Source organism: Phaethon aethereus (genome assembly GCF_964289735.1).
Source record: "Phaethon aethereus genome assembly, chromosome: 7".
NCBI classification, from domain to species: domain Eukaryota; kingdom Metazoa; phylum Chordata; class Aves; order Phaethontiformes; family Phaethontidae; genus Phaethon; species Phaethon aethereus.
In genome coordinates, this window is record NC_138583.1 from 24211512 (window position 1) to 24231891 (window position 20380).

The following is a 20380-nucleotide window of genomic DNA, read 5'->3' on the forward strand; positions in this document are numbered from 1 at the left end:
ACACACATTGGCTACATATGATCTATCTCTGTGTTTCCGAGTTTGAGGTCAGTATGCGCAGAGCCAGCTTGCTGTCACTGAAACTGTGCTACGGATATACCTAAGTATGTTCCAGTTGGTGTTAACATTTAATCTTTCAAAAGATCAACTTTTTTATTAAAACACAGAAGTTCGTTGACAACAGTTATTTCCACCTTCTGCTCAAGGAAGAGACACCACTGTCAGATACTACATATTTGCTTGGAACTGATATCAAAGTTTGTGGAAAATAGTATAAAGATTGAATAAAAGAGTGAGCAGAAGTGGTTTTGAAGCTTGAAAATAAGTTGTCTAGGCAAACAAATACATAGTTTTTGTAGTTGGTATTTACTATCAATCTAAAAAAGTTAAAAGTTCATTTTTATAAATCAAGAGAACAACTAATGATTTGTAGCCTACCCCCTGTTACCAAGGCATTGATTCCTCCCCCATTTTCTACCAGCTTAGCATTAGACAAACATGCTGCTGTTGTCAGCAGCAGACTCACACAATATTCCTAAAACTCTTGATGAATCCAAGCCTGTTTTAATTGCTTAATCTTTCTGACCATAGATTCTTGTGTTTTTATTTTGCTTGGATTTCAATACTTCCAGAATTCTCACTTACAATCACTGCTTTCCATATCTTTCCCACTCTCCACTTGAGTATACATTACACATCTGTTTTCATCTCCCCTTTAAATGATACTTAAAAAACGCTTAAGTTCTCTAAAAGCACATTTGTCTTTGTTATGTAATCTGTATTTATGACTGATGTAATTTTTGGTATCTAGCAAAATGCTCTTAAGTCCTATGCATACATTTTTTGTGCTTTTGTTGAAGCCTTTTTTTTTTAATCTATAGTTACACCTTGCATACTGCACATGTCTTACCTCCCAAGAAGGATTAAAAAGATCATTGCACACCTCTTCACAAAAGCTTTCCAGAGGCCATTCATTTGCCTAAAAATTTATAAAAAATAATTAAGTACAAGACTAACAGAAAGGGATCAGGCAAACACTTCTTACATTGTATGCTACTTCAACATGTGAAGATAACAAAAACCTTCAAAAGCTTAAGTATTTTCCAAAAAAACCCACAACCAAACAACCTTCTTCCACACTTCAGAAACTTTTCTGATTGGCACTGGATCTTTTAAAAACCTTATTAAGTTTGTCTGTTAGTAGTGTAACCTCTCTCTATGGTAATTAATTTTGATGTTCTGGAATTCAACCTCCCCTTAGGAACAATGCTAAGGCAGAAAATGGAGCAACTGAGCAAAATCCTCCCCAGTGATTCTTTAAATTCATGAACTTCGCCTTTAAAGAACACAACAGGCAAGTCTCAGTTTGAAATTACACCATATAATCAAATTGGGTCATTTAATCCAGTAATAAACACCACACTTTTCAAAACACATCCCACATTTTTAAAAACCAGAAGCATATCTACTATCCCAAAATTTCCTACAAGGAAACTGATACAGCTGTGGAAAGGAGATTATGACAGCAACATTAGTAAGTTCACACCATCACAAACACAAAACTTTTGAAAGTCTAGCAACCAGAAGCTTTTCAGCCTGCAGTTACCGTTAATCTCTCAAATTCGCTTTCCAATCATCATTTTGTAAATAAGAATCTCATTACTGAGCTATGTTTGGAAATACCTTACTTTTGCAGAATAGAGTCTAATCAAAATAAAGTCTCTTCAAATAAACTTCTATGTACCACTTGCATTTTGATATAGCATTTCTTACAATTTTTCATCTTTTCAGTCTATTGAAACAAATCCAAGTTTTTCTAAGACTAAAGAAACTGTTTTAAATCTTCAACTACTAAAGATAGAACTTAATTCTAAATTAAGCCTAATTAAAGTAAGGCAAAGATTAAGTAAAGTGTACATGAACATTTAGATCAAATTATTTATGGCTCAGTGTAATCCTATCATCTAAGTGTTTAGCACAGTTTTACAGTTTAATACCCAGGTCTGACACCCGCAATCCACCTACTCAGGTTCATTTGGGTCATAAACTACTACCAATGGATTAAACGTGTTTTCTTCCTCAATGGTACACAGAGTTTGAAGTCCATTTGCTTCACTATATATAAAAGTAAACTGGCAATGGCATTCTTTACTCCATTTCTCTTAATGCTTAAATGAATAAAGACTTTGAGAGCGTAAAGGAGTTTTCTTTTACATTACTCTGATAAAAAACTGAATGACTATTCCTGCTGACAGCAGAACAATACATCATACCTCTTCTGGAGCATTTTCTACCAATGTTTTTGAGTCTGTGGCAGGCTGGTTGATGACAACATTTGCAACTTTTCTTCTCTTTTCCTCTGGTTCTCCATCAGTGCTATCATTGCTGAAAAAGAACAAGTATAAGTTTATGAACTGAAACTGTGCTTTAGGAGCAGTAATCACTTCTACGACTGAAGTCTCAGATACAATAAAGTATGGCATGAATACAAAACAAAGGTTTAACACTGTGAAATATGCAAAATAGATAACTTTACATGTAAAAAATTCAGTGATGAGACAGCAGAATGCTGTCCCAAATTGGCAAGCCTTCTCAGTCTTTTCCAAGAAATACAGAAATTCTTAAATAAAAATCAAGGAACGATAATTTTGTTTACTGCTTATTATTGTACCTACTGTGTTTATAACATGTCACTATAAATCACAGTGAGGAACACAGCATACATCAGAAAGTTCTATCTTTAATTCTTAGTTATTGTCTACTTAAATCCTGCACTTCTATGCGCTATTCTCAAGCCATGTTTAATAATGGGACAAACGACAATTATTAACTGTAGCATGCCATTATTTCAAGATCACTCTGAAACTAGGTCCTTAACAAAGCTCTACTGGGAGTAAGTATGGTACACAAGTGTTTTACCATCAGCACAATTAGCACGTAGAAAATTAAGAAGCAAAGACTCTAGGAAGTTTTTCAACAGATAAATCACAATCCCAGCTTAACTGAAACAAAACCAAACCAGTTCACTGTTATACCTCTTCTCGTTAGCTTCCACTGCATCTCTGGATCTTTGCTTTGCAAAGAGCTTAGCCATTCTTTTGGCTTTATTCTTTTGTCTACTGCTCATACCAGCTCGAAATTCTGAGTCAATTAACTCAGCAGCCTGAAGAGTCTGAAAGAGAAGTCATTCATTGTCAATTCTTCTTACAATGAAGGTCTTGAAAAATCCTCAAGCCCACATTGCTCTTAACTTTCCCAACCCTCCATCATTCCAAACTCAAGAGCAGCAGTTTAACATCGAATAACACTAACATGCAACTGTGGGATTTAAGAATTCAGAAAGCCAAAAGCATACCATATTAGACATTGATCATCATACTTAAAATGTAAAGATTGTAACTGCAGAAGCACAAACTTAGTGGACTTGACAGTGTTAGGCTTATGGTTGGACTCAAGGATCTTAAAAGTTCTTTTCCAACCTAAATGATTCTATGAAATAAAGCAAACCCACTGTATTATTCCTTGCAGTCAAACAGCACAAGGTTTTACCTACAGGTTGTTTGTTTACTAGTGAAACTGCAGAAGGTGAATAGTCCAGATCTTCATCATTGAACAGATCTTCAGTATTCATCCCAATTGCAGCACCCATATCTAAGCCAAGTTTCTTTTGTAACAGTTTCCTCTGTCGTGCTATCCTCTCTTTAGGATCAATTTCACCTTTAAAAAAAGTTTTAGAAAAAGGGAAGACGTGTCAAATTTCCAGCCAGATGTATTATTGAAGATTTGCTCGATTAAATAACATAAGAAAGCCAAAAGTTACAGAATTAAATTATACTTGGCTAATACATCAATACAAACTTTTAAATCAAATCACATTGATCCCTAGCTCCCATGAAATTCATTAAATTACACTTGATCTACAGAAGTAAAAAACAAAGTTTTCCCCAAATTTTTAGGACAGTGCACTTTGAAAGGAGTGAATTCGCACAGTAAAAAAATAAATCCAGCAACTGATTCAAGAACTAGCACTTTTTTATTGAGCACATGCATCCTTGTGGGAGCTGTTGATTTTGGCAGCCTGGATTTTTTGGATTTTGGTTTTGCTTTTTTTTTTGTTTGTTTGTTTGGTTTGTTTTTTGGAGGGTTGGGTTTTTGTTTGTTTGTTTTAAAGGTTTCTTTTCCGCCTAAATTTTATCTTCTGTTGGGAAATACAGACCAAAGAAATAACAACCACCAATAAAACCCCTCAAATGATATTCAATCCAATATCCTGTATTAAGCTAGGTTGACTCTGAACTTCTTTGTAAAATGCACTAGACCCAGACATCTCCTTTCCTTCTGCCCAAACTAACTCCTGATGGCAATGTAGATTGAAGCATAAGCACTATTTTCCTAGGGTGCTGGAGTCTGTTAATCTTTTCCTCAAGCGTCACGTGTCAAGCAAGGCTCATTTAGGCAGTTACTAGAAGCTACCTCAAGAATGTTGTGAAGCTTCAACACTTTAATTACTGAACACCTAGACTTTGGGAGCACCCACATTTACAAGAATAATAGAAGATTTTAGTGCCTGAGTAGAATAAACCCTCCAAGTAAACCAAAATTTGCAGCTTGTAGGGCTGTCAGTCTTCACTCTCTTTTTACATGTAGGGTGTGGAAACCAGGCAGGAGACTGGGTTTATTTTTGTCAAATATCTGCACGTAAACTTGTAAGTAGGTGACCAATATTGGCAGAATTTTGGGGTATACACCAGGTTGAGTAATAATTAATAATTAATTATATCTATACCAATAAGCTTTTTTTGTTTTTAAACTACATTTAACTGACAAGCAGAGAAATACAACCAACTTCTATTCTCTAGAAAATACTTTTCACAAGTTCATCTTAGGAAAAAGTGTCAAAGACTGCTAATTCCAAAGATTATTTAACTTGCTTTAGAGCCATTCATGTTGTCTACTTACTTGAAAAGGAAAGCTGCTATTGAATACAGAAGAGAAAGCAGCCTTTGTACATGTCCCCACCAGTTAAAAAACCCATCAGCTAAAGCCATTTTTAGTTTCATTTTCTTATTTTTGATATTATTCTTTAATTTAGTTTTAGTCATAAAATTATTTACATGCAATCATACAACACTAGGATACATATCAGACTTCTAAGAACTAAAGTGTCCTATTTCATCTATTTGATTTTTGCACAAGTAGGGTTTCATTAGAAGAGATTAAACTTATACAACACCTTATTAACCTAGTATAAAAGATGGCAAGCAATAAAATAGCAGTGAGGCTTAACAGACAGGATATTGCTTAAGTGTCAGGAGCCGTAAGTTCTGTTCCTTGCTGAACTAGTGATCTGTGTACACTGCACAGAACGCATTGCATGCGGGGAACAAGTGAATCAGGGCTATGCAGTCAGAGCAGATTCTTATCTATAGCATCATTTCATTTGGTGCAGAAACTAGAAGATGGAAGATGGATTAGAGCAGGAAAGCACAGTAATAGCAAAAAATCCCCACCAATTTAGATTAAAATAATTCAATGTCACTATACTGATATAAACCAACTCTCTTGGTTAAAAAGTTGCAGAAAGATATCAGGCAAGTCACTTGAAACAAAAGACATCACACAGGCACTGATATTTGACCTCCAACTTTAACAGTTTTATCACAGTATTTTTCACAGTCTTTCTATATTTGAAACCTTCAAGCTTTTAAATAAGCCACATCCTACTACTATATTGATGAACAATGTTTTAACGAAGAACAAGTAGTGATAGTTCTTGCACATCTTAAAAAAAGTCTACAGAAGCCTTTAATATTGGTTTTTCCACTCTCTCCTTCAGGTTTCCTCTATCCTCTTCCCCCTGTACACATACGAGTTCTGATAAAAGAAAAAACAAAGAAACAACAGATACCGCCTAAAAAACTCATTTAAATTGAGAAAGGTAACACAAACCAGTTATGTTGGGGAATATTTTCTTCCATTATTTCCTAGCATTCTGAGATACCATGGATGACTAGACTCATAATACTGCCACAACAAACCTTTTCAAATCCTAAGGTTTTTTTGTCTGCAAGTAAAATACCAAGATATACCTGATTTATCATCTTGGACTTCAAACTCCGCACCAGCAGATCCAAGAAGAGATGCACCATGTTTTAACAACCGACATATATCAAATCTGTCAAAACGCAACCGATCTGTTGAAGGTGAATCTTCCATAGGACTTTCTGAGCCTGGTTCTACACAGGACATTGAAAATAATATTAAGGATAACGTGAGGAAATTTTTGTTCAAAGTTCTTGCAAAAGATTACATGAAAGAAGAAGAAATAATTTCTCTCCTCCAAAGGAATCAGACATACAGCGTTTTGATTCACAAAGTGTAAAGGTCCAATTTCACAAAGACAGGCTGAAAAAGCTCACTTAACACACTTAATTGAGTAGAAAAAAATTTTAACATTTTTCCCTTCATAAATTTAGCTTTATAAGATCTTGGGACACTGACATACCACTATGTCTTCTCTGTATGCATATGGCCAACTTGTAGTTTGAGCTGTACATGGCTCTCAAATAGTTCAAACAAGTATCATGCCAACACTGTATCATATGACCAACAGCCGAGCACCCCTGCTATGGAAGCTGAAGAGCAGTCTTAACAGGTATGGGAGAAAGTCAGCTACCGAGGGCTGCTGAAGACTAGTTATCAGCTCTTCTCAAATCTAGTTGCAGGTACAGTGCAGTTCAATACTGATACAGAAGAGATTTATTCCTGACAAGGTGTTTTATTTCCTGGTTATGAATTCACTTCTTAAGTATTCCCTCCCCTCAACACTCAAAGATTAGTGTGTTTTGTGGCTCCTAGTCATGTGCGGCTTAGTATCCAAAAATATCAGCCATTCCTACATAATCCAGCATGCTCACATCCTGAATTACAACCAGCAGTATAAATACAATTGCTGTCTACAACAAATACAGCATTTAGTTTGGTGTGTTTCATCCCACACTCACACTTATAAAAGCTTGTTCATTTACAGCAGAATGAGCCTAAGTGCATGCAGAACACTGTACAAAATAAACACCACCTACATTTCTTCACACATAAAGAAAAAGTTAACATTTCATTACACATATACAAAACCAGAAGTGATTTATAGCAAGCCTAAGAACCTAAAGGCAACCAGACTACTGTAAAACATGTATTTGACTACTACATCAAACAATTTAACTGGAATAAAAGAAATAAACGTCTGCATAGCCAGTTTAGCCCTGTTAAATGGTACCCATTTCTCAAACACAAGTATTTACCTTTTCAGTTTCATGTCTGATAGGCAGATATGCAAGAACTGGACAATGCATGAAACTCATCATTCAAAACAGTTGCTGTACTCGAACACTGACAGGTTGCCCAATTTCCATGTACAAAAGGAATGCTGTAACTAATTCTTAGAACTAGACTGGTGAAATTAACTTCTACCCTTGGTAAGATAGTAGAGTCTATAAATGAAGTTATTAAGTATATGGATAAATACAATTCACTGGAAAAGAGTCAGACTGGCTCCTGAAAAACAACCCCTCTCATTAACCTGATTATCAATGTCCTTAAAGAGCTCCAACAAGTGGATAGAGGGAATCCAGTGGACATAATATATTCAAAAGCTTTTGGCAAGGTTTCATATCAAAAAATTGAAGGAACTAAGTTACCACAGAATTAGGGAAAACATCCTTTTACAGACTGAAAGCTGGTTAAAGACATAAAAGTTAGCTTGAGTCCTCCAGGGATCAGTGTTGCAACCAATTCTATCAGTCTTTAGCAATGGGAAGGAGATTTCACTACACACTCTCCTCCAAGCTCTTTTGGGTAACCAAAGTCACAATAGCACTAAGGAATCCAAGAAGGACTCTCAGAACAGACTAATAGGCAAAGAGGCAGATAAGGTGCAAAATGAGTAACCTAAACCATCCCTACACAATACTGAATTCAGAACTGGCAGTTAACATTCAATAAAAAAAAAAAAATCTCAGAAGCACTTCTGACAGTTTTCTGTATTCACCAGCTTACTGGGCAGTGACAGCCAAAACAGCCAACTAAGTACCGGGCATCATCAGGAAGGACACTGAAAACATGCCACTATGTATAAATATCAGTACTCTAGAGATGCAGGTACACTGTGTGCAGTTCTGTGCATCTCAAGAAGGACACAAGTAAGAAAAAGCACAGAGAAGGACAAATAAAGTTATCTAAAAGACAAAGCAGCTGTCTTGTGAGGAAAGACTGAACAGACAGCAACTATTCTATCTGGAGAGAAGAAAGTTTTTGGAGGAGACCAATTATGATTGTTTACAAAAATTATAAAGGCACTGGATAAGGCAAATGCAGAACTTGCTTGTCAAATTCTATAGCAACAGAATCAGGAGCCACTGAATTGAACAGATATAAGATCACCTCAAAGCAGACATCAGTTTGGTTTGGTTTGGTTGGTTGGTTTTTTTTTTTTTTAACAGCTAGTGAATTTCTGGAACCTGTGCCAGGTAAGCTTCTGAACATAGACAGTGACAACAGGTTTAGACAAAATCACTGACAGTAGGTCCCCAAGTTGACAATAAAAGCAACTCTAACATGACATTTTCATATGTAAAGTGAGTACAAACAGAATAGACTTCACCAAGCTGCCATTTCACCTTCCTCAGAAAGGTGCTTTGAGCAAGGGAAGAAAGAGTGTCTGCAAAATATCACTACAAAGTTGACTGGTTAAAGCTTTTATCATTTTACTAGTTATTATTCCTTTTATTTAAACAGGTAAAGCTTTATGAGTGTACAGAGCACAAGCATGGGAATCTTAGAAGAACCGAAGGTCAGGCATATCATTGTAATTAAATATGAACATCTAAAGCCAAAGAGGTTTGCTACAGTTCATGCATATGAAAAAGTCTATGCTCATAAAAACCAGAATGACATAGTTGCCTTGAAAAGTCTCATATTGCAGTCCGCTTGTGTCAGATAAACAATGAATTCTACATAATTCATTTAAGAAGCACCTTGTTTTGATCTTGGAGTTGGATTCCACTCAGGTACGTTTTTCACTATTGCTTCAACAGCCTGTCCAGCTGCAATACGAGTATCCCAATTTGTACTTCTTAAATAGACTAACACCTATAAAGGACAGATTAATAAATACATAAATATTTGCTTAAAATGTACTTTCAGAAAATCCATCAGCTGTTATGCTCTACTACAACACACTTGCTTTTAGTGCTATGGATTAAGACAACATTCAAAACAACAAAAACAAAGGACAAGAAAACAAACCAAAGAAACGTGAGCAGCCTTCTCTGTATTCCTCACTGCTTGGCAGAACTCTTGTCATAGCCAGACATTAACCATTTATAAGATATATTTAGTCCTATCAGTCAAACTCAACCTTGATTTCCTCCAGGTACTCAAAAAGGCTTGAGACTTTTGGGGTTTTTGCTTTCTAAAAGGAAGTGTTCAAAAGAGATTAATAGACCTCAAAACTTTAACCCAAGAAGGAGGACAACATGGGTCACTTGAAGCAACTTAGGCTCTTCTAAACTAATTTACCACTGTGTCTCAAATCTGGAAAAACTATTTCTTTCTCTGAAAGTGGTTTGATATTCATGATTCCTTGGCCACTCTGTTGATACCATCAATCGTAGTGAGGGCACCTGTTCAATAAGACCAGAATTGAGGTCACTCAGCCATCTCCAGCTGTCAGACACAGACTATTTTTGGTGTTTTTACTGGACTTGGCCAGATTGAAGTCTCAAACTAATGGAAATCTCTTTCCATTTTCCAGCCCTTTTAAAGACATGCAGCCTCCTATATTTTTAATGCTGTATCATACCAGTAGCACTCTTTAAAGGCAGGAGCAGAAAATTTTATAAGGCAGTAGAGCTTCTCTTTGTAGAAGAAAATCTGAACTTACAGCAAACACTGAATATCAATACTGAATGCAAAGTGAAACCTGACTTACGTAACCATTTCAGAGGCTGACAAAACAGCTGGCTTAACAGAAGTAGTCCCCTAATTTTCTTCAGTCTCCTATTTTTGGAGAACACAAGACTACTATGCTTTTTCTTCTTCTTCCCACAGAATCCACACCCCTTTAAACTAGTTTTAGTCGCACCATTACAATACTGAAAGCAAGCTCAAAAAAAAAAAAGAAAAAAGGATGCTTACTTTAGATAAGAGATTATTCAGTTCATGAGGATGCAGTTTCACTACTTCCCCAAGTTGCTGTGCAGCTGCTTTTCTTGTTACTGGTGTTGTACCGGTGTCCAGTAAAATAAAGAGACGATCAAGCCTAAATATGATTGACAAAACCCGAAAATGTTATTGATAGTTCAGCTGCCCATTTCTATTAATATTCCCCCACATTTTTCAGTTTATCTAATGCAAACAGAGGAAATGTTTGCCAGAAAACTGTCAACTGAGAGTGACAAACATACTTTTCTAATAGTCATAGTTGTTCTGAAAGCACATCTTATTTGCTTAGCAAAAAAATTACAGAGAAACTGTTAGAAACATTAGTTTAAAAAATCTGCAGTTATAAGAAAAAAATAAATTGCTGCCTTCTTTGTTCTGTGATAGAACATTTTCAATCTTTCTTGAAAAAGAAATACTGTTAAATCATAAATAATCTCCATCAAATTCTGTCTGACAAAGCAAGGGGCTCAACTGCTCGTATTGTGCATTATTATTTCTTTTGAACACATAGCCTGTGCTCTACGGTATCAAACTCTGCATTCCCAGGATACCACAATTTTTTACTTTTCACACATTTTCTCCCTAACTACCTGGAATATGTAAGACCAAACCTGTTGTTGTATTCACAGCCTTGAAATAATCCGATACCTCTGGCCTTCCCATGAAATACAGGAATTTAACCAGCATATCTGTTTTCACAGTAATTCTGTATTTAGTGAAAAAGACCCCTATCATCTATTTTTAGAATAGCTAACTTATTTCTTGTTTAGAGTTACTGAATGAGAAAGTAAGTCATCAAAAAAGCATGTAAAAATAGAGACTATCTAAATAATCAAATCAATGATGGAAGTAACAAATGTTCATTATTCCCTCCACTGTCAGTGGGACAGTTAGAACTCTCTTTACAGCATGCCTGGTTTATCCATTAGTTATTGGGCAATATGAAGTTATTACTGAATGTGAGTCTAGAATCCATCCATGTAGTGGAATCAGAATTGTCCCTTCCAGCCTTAATCATAAAGATACGCCTCCAAATATTGCAACAACATGATGCTGGAATTTACACAGCAGTGAAGCTCACCTTGCTCAGCCTAACAAAATAAGGATACAGGTACCCTGAACAACTCCCCTTCCTCATAAACACACACCCTAGGTTTGAGCAAATACAGGAAAAGGACAAATGTTTTGCCTGTTAGTCTGTTGTTACTAATTACATTTCAACAAAATTGCCTTTAATATCAGTTCCAATAATTTAAAGAATAAACATCCCCTCCCTTTACACCATCACTGGATTTTGTATTTTGACATGCTTAAACCGCACTTACTCCTAAAAATATCTTATAATGTGTCACAACTCATTAGAAACAGCAGTGCTACAGAGCCAAGGCAGTAATGTCACAAAAATACAGTTTAAAAATGCAAATACTCTAACAACTGGAGGTACTAGATTCAATATCCATTAGATTTAAAAAAATTATAACTGAAAGTATTTCAAATCATTCTAGTATTTTAGACACACTTCTGATATTTGCCAGCTTTGAAATAATTCTCTTCCTACTATTAAAATTGGTAAGCCCATTTCAATCTCTGTCAATAAAACTGGAGTTTCAATTGTTATGAGTTAATAGTTAGTAAACTGCTTTAAAGTTACATAAAAATGAAACCCCAAACATATGTAAATTCGCAGTTTTGTGTGATTAGACAGTCAAGGAGGACATCAAAAGTTTTACAGATCCAACACTTCCAAATCACCGATAGTGGACTAGTCAGGAGGAACATGCCAGATACTTAGTTATTTACCAGTGTTTTTTTCCCCCAACCTGATTTGCAGCACTCAGTATTATTCAGTACAAAATATGCTAGCTTGCAGACCAACTACAGCTTGCTCTAGCTTGCTTGTTCTCTCGTTCTTAAACTTACCCCTTTCAATCTTCCTACCTCTGTGAAACTCAATGTTCCATACTCAAGTTTGCCATTTAGCACCACCCACTCCTTTAGCTATGAAAGTCTCTTTTTTTTAATCTCCCAAGTCAACCAGAATGTGCAACTTAGACCAACTTCCTCAGCTAAGGGTCTTCATGTGTCAAAACAAAAGGAAACCACTACGACAGCCTACCCTCAAAAAACCTCAAGTTTAATTCCAATCTTAGTTACAACACTAGTTATTCACTCCTAAAACCCACAACTTTCTGAAGCTGTATTACCTACAAAATACAGTTGTTTGGGTTTTGTTTTTTTTTTTAACCTGCAGTATGCTTGGTTTGCAATTTGTGATTTTAAATTGCAATATGCTTAACTTGCACACAAATGCAAAATAAAACAAAAAATCTTTCTATTGTCTCATATCTCTATAGGAAGATTTCAGCATTCAAGCCCAGCAAAATGGAAATGGAAACAGGATTAGCAAATACAGCTAACAATGTCTCATTAATAGTACTCCTGGTCATTCTTCCTTTCCCTGCCTCAGACTTCCCTGATGTACAATTCCCAAACAGTCAATATTTGGAGGTATTAAGATTCTTAAATTAGGTTTTGGTGTTGCTGCAGAGTATGGGAGAGCATGAATTCTACTGCTCCAGTTGGAAGGGCAGCACTGAGAAAGTTATCACTGATCAGCAGCACTAGCTTTTTTAAATTACAGTTTCCAATCTTAGTTTCATTAAGAATGAAAAAACATTAAAAATTCTAAACAAATTAATTTTGAGGACCTGCAGTTTGGAAAGAAATTTCCTAAGTTCTGATAAGTTTTTATTCTCAGAACAGTATCTAAACTATTTCTTAAAGTCAAAGAAAACTAAGAGAGTTTTCTAATGGCATGTGGTTCTGCCTCTCATGTTAGATAGTGCTGTAAGCAGAGCACTGCGTGGATCGCATAATTCACAAATGTAACACAGAAGTCTGAATGAGTGTGGTACAGTGAAATGTTCCACAACGCAGATAAAATCTTTCATAAAATAATTAAAAAATTTTAACACAGGCTGTCAGAAAGTTGTTCGAACAATATGGAAGACACAAGCAAATGAGCAATACAGGGAATACTTATGTGAAGAAAAAAAAAATTAAAAAGAAAACCAGAGATTTATGGGTTGTTACGAAAAATCTAAATACCAATGAATGCTAAAAATAAAACATATCTCTAAAACTACTTCTCCTGCCTGTTAACTGCTGTAATCAGAGCTTAAAAATACAAAGTCCGTCACTTTTAACTCATAAGCAATGGTTTAGATAATCCTTCTGACTGTGACCTTCCAATCCTGAAGCAACTGCATCTCACTGATAGAACAGCAACCTCACCATCTCTACGTGAAGTCATGCTATATGAGCTCATTGCAAAGCGTTAACTTGTTCAGAGGCAGGTACCTTTTTCCTCTCACTTGATAAATTTGAGATTTTCTAATCACTGCTGAAATATATCAGCAAGACAACTTGCAACAGCAATTAAAAGTTCTTACAAACAGCCTTATATTCAAATTAAGTATTTTTTCTTATAAAAAATACCACATGAGCTTTTACGCTGACACAGAGTTCATTAGAAAGGTTTCTGACACAAACCCATCAATTCAGGTGCTTAAGAACAGGCATGTAGTAGCATCTGAGACACTTCAGAATGAGTCATGTGCATGGGGTTAGCAGACATGACACAGGATGCAGCAGATCTTTGTCATTCTGAAGTGGCAAGGACACATTATACTATCTAAACTGGCACCAGAGACCTAGATTAGGCAAGTGAATCCTCTCCACATAAATATTCCAAGTCATCAAACCCAGAGCATTTCATTAAAACACACTAGTTTTGAAAAGACTAAAGCCTGAATTCTTACATTCAGAATAGAACCACCTGAAAGATACTCAAGAATAATGAGTAGGTCTGTGATCAGGATCTCTACTGGAATAGCCACCCCAAACTGCACCAGACTCTTCCACCACTTGATTACTACCACTCAAACAATTTTATCTAACAATCCTAAAAAAAAAAAAATCTTAGAGAAAGATTGCAGGCAAGAATTCTAACAATTTTATTTCCATTGCTATTCATTGGAATAGCAAAGTTAGCTGTCGTAAGGGGAAACATCATCTCTCTAATCAACACTTACGCAGAATGATTATGCATATAGGCTTAGTTCAGTTAACTAAAATGGGTTTTGTGAATAAAAGTACACAGAAACTATTATTGACCCCCAGTCACTAAACATAACAAGCCTTCTACTTTTCCAATACATTATCACAGCAAAGACTACAAATAAATAAATGACAAAGGACAAACATGAGTGCAAGTACTTTCAAAAGAGCCATTGCAACTAATGCAGTGAGACTCCCCAGGTAGCATGGCGATTCTATGTTCTAGTCACTGCTTTCCAACCAGTTTTGCATATTCAGCATTAAACTAAGTTACACATGACTGTACCCAGGCACAGTAGGCAAATGTTGGAACAAATGACCTGTTCTTCATGCTAACCTTCAGTTCTTTGCTGCCTAAAGGTATGTCTCCAAATAGAGGGCTGATCTCCACTTGCAGGGACAGTTAGAATATTTAAAGCGAACCTTATGGCACTCCTGTGGAAACTGGATTATGTGAATTTGAAAGCCCTTCAGCTATAGAAGCATTAAAAAGCTAGTAGCAGGACAGTTAATGCCCAGGTCAAGATACAGAAGTTGTCAACAGTATCTCCAAAGCATTTCCAAAAGACATCAGCGGAATTGTATAAGGATCCTGATCACCCCCGTGTAAGCATTCTGACTGGACTGGGTCCCGACTTCAGCTGGGGAAACTTCCAATTTGTTGACTTCAATGAGTTGGTGCTTGAAAGGGACAGTGAACTCACCACTGCTGCCAATTAAGTGATTTGTTCGGACTCTACAACTCTGTGTGCACCAGTATGTTTAACTGGCCAGGGAACAGTCTCTGACAGTAAAAGCCAACTGGTACAGAACAGTTCGTAACTACCCTAGCATATGCTCCAACCCGTTAGAATTGTGTGACTGTACAAAAAACCCTTAGTGGCATAGTCCCTGGAACACTCTAATGTCAAATTCTGCCTAGAGCTCTTTGGAAAACTACGAGCTGGCACCCATCAAAAGGCAAGGGAATACTTTTAGGAGTTTACAGTATAAATTGTATTTCAGCACCCAGGAGCTTCCTCCCAGGCACTATTTGTTAGTACAGAAACAGCCCAGAAATCTAGAAAACATTACTAAATTAAAATTCAGACTTGACAGGGGTTGCCACTGTGAAATTCAATCTAAGGTCTAATGGAGATGCCTTAGCTGTTCTTGTTGACCTGATAATCCTTTGTTCAGGGTGGTGTTTCATCATTTGGTCAAGTCCCAGCTTAGCTTCACAGCTCAAAAAACTCAAGCCCCTACTAAAGCACATGTAAACTTTCCAATGTACAATCAGCAAGCAAGAGAAAAATCACTGAACAGAATTCAGAACAAAAAGAGTGTGACGATACATAGAAAGAATGGATTGTGATTTTACTTCTCATAGGCATGAGACTGTGGAGTAAATAGTTAGGAAGGTGAGGCTGTGGACAACAGAGAAATCTTTTTTCCTACAGACCAGTGGAAGGGACACTTGGAATGAAAAAGCTCCATCACCACACTGGTCACAGTATTATATACTGCATATGGAAGACAACCGAATGCTAAAATTAGCATAATTAATTCCATACGGAATTTATATTTTATATATGATCTGTAGCATTAGGCTGTGTAAGTTTTATTTGTAAACTATTACATATGTATCTACACTCAACAATGCAGCCCAAATACGTATGACCAATTACATTACAAAAACTGTGAGAAAGAAGAGGAAATTAAAACAGCTGTAAAGACATACTAATACAGGAAGTGTATGAACAAGCGATATAGGGAAAGCCTTGGTGAGAATTCCAGTTCCAGCTCCTGGAGCAGGTTAGAATTCTTATCAGAGTGCAATCCTGACTTTCAACTTTTATTTCAGTCTGTTAGGTGTCTGAGAAATTTTACAGCTCTATCTCATTTAGGCAGTAGTGCACATGGTACTTCTGCTTCCCCTCTCCCCATGACTGTGTGGGCACTCCCTCCCACAAAGAGCAATAGGGAAGGGCAATCCACTGTCCTGGTTTTCAAGTTAATCTCCATTAACAAGAGAAGTTTTATGCTATTTTTTTCCCCCTTTCAAGTCAGGATTCCTGTAATCACATTGGTTAGAGCATCTAACCAGTAGTACAGGCATATGCCTTTAAGTAGTAGTGAAAACTACTTGTTTCTTGTTCAGCTTAAGTTTTGCTTTGCATGCAAGAGCAGCCATGAAATAACAGCTTCCAAATAAGCTACAAGCTGAATTCTTTCCTTAGAAAGTTTGTGATAACCCCAAAAGAACATTTCTAAAAGGAACATAAGGCCCATAAATGAAATATTGGGTAATTCTGGTATCTTGCAAGAACTTCAACCTCACAATGATGCAGTATTAAACTTGAAATGTTCTGTAAGTAATGATGCCAGCCAGTGCAGCCATTCATTCTTGAAAAGTCACAGCCCTACCCTTCAAAAGCCAAGAGCAGCATATGAGGCTCACTTATTTTCCAGGAGCTTTACTAACATAGCCTTCTGACATTATTTATTTTAAAATAAAAACTAGCTTCCTAATCTATTTATTACCAGCTATACACAAATCTAAGTAAATAAGAACACTGAAAACTCTAGAAACTAGTATTAAACTTACATGGATCAAATCAAGAATGGTTTGCAACAGCAGGAAGTTGTTATGCTCTCCTGTAATTGCTTAAGGAAGTGTCTTGAAATTACCCTGAAGAGGTTGTCTTTAAGAAGGTATTTTAGGGTGAACTTAAGATATACCTATTAAAATCTAATTGTTTATTCTTAATGCATCTTACCAGCTTCATGCATTTCATCACGCTTTAAAAGCATATTTGTTCTCCTTCATGCTGTGAAGGCCCTCAAAAATATGCAAAAGCTATTAACAGCTTTGGTGTTGGAGTAATGATACGAGGTGCCTTTGAACACATTAAAAAAAAACAGGAAACAAAATGTTATTAGGTAATAAAGTGTTGATAGTCTCTTTCAATATCTACTGAAACTCTATCACCCCGAGTAATCTGTGAGCGTTGCCATATTCCATAAATTGCCAGCATTACTTTTTCATCTAAAGTATCTCAAAAGATCACTAGTGAGGCCTTGTATTTATTCACTTGGAACATATACTTTGTAGGAATGAAACTGAAGCAAAACTTTTCACTTCCTTTTTTCCTTCTCAGTTCCACTATCAAGAATTATTTTTATTTTGTTATTAGCTATACAAACATTATACTACTTCATATACACTTTTAAGACCAGGGACAGGAGGTTAAGCCTACCGAATTATCTTGTGCATTCACAGAAAGAACATCAACCTTCCCACCCACCTACACATACTTCTGGAGGATGGTGTTCATTAGTCTTTTCAGCATAAAACTACCAAAGAGATGAGCATATACGAACCAACTACTCTGCAACATCTTTTGGTACGAGGTATGTACCGTTCTGCTTTTAAGTCTGCTTCCTAGCATATCACCACAGAAGTTTTATATAAAAGTAGGTCTTCAGCCTGTGTAACAGTTAAATCTCATAAAACAAGTATGTATACATATAATGCAGAATAAGACATCAGAATCCCTTTTGTCAATAGATTACAAATAAGTGACAATTATTTTCAAGATGACCTTATTAATAGCAAAGCTGCAAATTTTCAATCCAATTTTGAGGTATTTCCAAGCATTCTCCATATTTGTCTAGATCTTCCTGAACCAATTAGGCTTTTGAGAAAGGTTTTCAATTCACCAACAGCAGGAACTGAACTTTACTGGGAAAACCACCACTTGATAGTTTACTCTTTTCAGAATGTAAAAATACTCCTCTCCTCACCTCCAAATATTTTTATTTTTTTAAAATATGGTTCCAATACAGAACTAACCCTAATGAAGTTTTTTGTTAATATCAATGTTTGGTATGCACTCAGCAAAGACTATGGTCCTTGGAGAAAGATTAGTTTGAATCAACTTCTCCCTCCTTTCTGCACTTGTATAGTTACAATTATTCAACAATTAAGGATTATGTTGGTCCTTCAAAAATATACAATGTAACTGTAACTACCTAGAGGAAAAGCACAGATCTCTAGAATTGAGCTGGTACAGAAGCTGGAACAACCACACCCTCTAGAGAAACATAGTATGAGGTATCTATGTGTACAAAACAATTATTTGTAGTATGTCTGAAAGGAAGGGACCTTAGAAATTCAATGTTCTGAAATAAAAGGTGAAGACAAGATTTCTTTTATTTACAAAACCAATACTGACATTGTATCATCAGTGTTCCTATGGTCCAGTAGTTGAAAAGTTAATCTGTCAAGATCTATGTAGCTTCAAACGGATATGGACAGGTTTGCTGTGTCAATTAAAAAACATGCATGAGGCCAAATTTACACAGTATCACTTCTGACAATTATAGAAACATTGGAGTTCTCCAGGAATAACCAACATGTTACAGCATTCCAAAATGTGCAATTCTTTTACCTAATTTACGTATGGAACTGAAGCAATTCTACACCAACTCACAAGCATTACAGCACTTTTAATAAAATTCTATCTTGTGTTCAATTTGTGTAACATTTTGATCTTGAAACTACTCTGAAGCAATGTAGCACGTGACATTAACACACCAACTTTTTTAGTGCTGCACACTGAAGCTTAAGAACAAACCTCACCCAAAGCAGAATTTTTTTTTTCGTCAGTTACCAGACCACACAGGTGTTAAATCTTTGCATAGAGCACTACCGCTTTTCACTAAAGCCATGTGGTTTTAGAAAAATACCGAAACGTTGGTAACTGAATTTGAAACCAGTCTTTACAGTAGACACAACCTCAGCATACAGCTGAAAAGCTGTATCTTCATATTCCAGTTAGCCCCCATATCACATATACCTTAGCACAGTTATTTAAGCAGATTGCCCCAGTTCTAATATAATTAAAATACTAACCTATTTTACATGACAGCTTACAGTACATAGTAGTCTTGTTACAGCAATCCTTACTACTTCCAGATTCTTACGGACAGCTTTGGGGAAAACAAAAAAACCCCAAACCCTAATATATAACAGGCTGATAAAAAATAAGAGTAGATAAAGGGATACCTTGTAGAAACTGCAAAGTTCAAACTAAAACACCTGCTACTAGGAGTCTTAAAAGGTGTATTGCTGCTATAAATTTTGATTAATAATGGATTTCCATTATAGATGCGCACACCTTTGCTTCATAGAATTGTAAACTTATTCATACACAGCTTCAGAAACAGAATTTACTTTTGTTATAGCACTTTGGAAGTACAGAGATACTACCAACACGTGACTTGAGGCTAATCTATCACAACGTTAATTTGGACTTACGGTTTCCTTTCAACTATTCTGTTAGGAAGCTTAACATGCCCATTTCAGACAAAAAAAGATGGCAGGAATTTGTGCTCAGCATTTTATATAAAACAGCTCTATTAAGACATATCTCTGTATCTGCAAATACTTTAAACGCTGGCACACCCCTGCGCACATGTGTGTAAGCAGATACTACCCAACATCTTGAGGCAGAGCCAGAACACACTAATCATTTTTCTCCATGGAAGCCTATTTTATTTCGGTTACTTTACAAGTAAGGGCTCTGAAAAGCAAAAGGGTTTCTTGCCAGGTTTTAAGACTCGCTATCATTACCTCCTATTCCCTAGCAGTTTAACCCGAAGGACTGGACAACAAAACGAAGGAGTCCAAGGCGCCCCAGGCTGAGCTCCTGCGGCCTGAGGAAAGGAGGGGGCTTCTCTGTGCGCCAGGCACGGGACCTACCCCAGGCCAGGAAGCAAACCGAGGCGCCGGAGCATGCAGCCACCCCCAAGCCCCACCGAGGCGGCCCATGCCGCCGAGAAGCGGAGAGGCCCCGGCGAGGCCTCTACAGGCTCCTGAGGCGAGAGGAAGTGGAAACCGAGCACCCCTTTTCACGCCCGCGCCCCCCGAAGCCAGGCCACACGGAAGGCCGGGGACTCCAGGCCGCCGCTGTTGGCCCTCCTTCCCCCACCCTTCCCAGCTCCTACCGACCTGGAGACGGCCATGGCCGCCCGGAGCTGGGCCTCACTGGAGGCT

General features: G+C 36.7%; 1 protein-coding gene across 1 annotated transcript in view; it reads right to left on the bottom strand.

Moving 5' to 3' along the window:
• The window catches only part of BTAF1 (B-TFIID TATA-box binding protein associated factor 1), a gene marked incomplete at both ends in the record, with an annotated part of 46729 nt that extends 26574 nt beyond the window's left edge, over nucleotides 1–20155 (bottom strand). The window contains 8 exons of the mRNA XM_082001976.1: nucleotides 911–979; nucleotides 2274–2385; nucleotides 3036–3172; nucleotides 3554–3717; nucleotides 6090–6236; nucleotides 9033–9147; nucleotides 10195–10344; nucleotides 20087–20155. Of these exons, the coding sequence (XP_081858102.1) occupies nucleotides 911–979; nucleotides 2274–2385; nucleotides 3036–3172; nucleotides 3554–3717; nucleotides 6090–6236; nucleotides 9033–9147; nucleotides 10195–10344; nucleotides 20087–20155 (963 nt within the window). The remainder of the gene's footprint in view (nucleotides 1–910; nucleotides 980–2273; nucleotides 2386–3035; nucleotides 3173–3553; nucleotides 3718–6089; nucleotides 6237–9032; nucleotides 9148–10194; nucleotides 10345–20086) is intronic.
• Nucleotides 20156–20380: the final 225 nt, after the last annotated feature.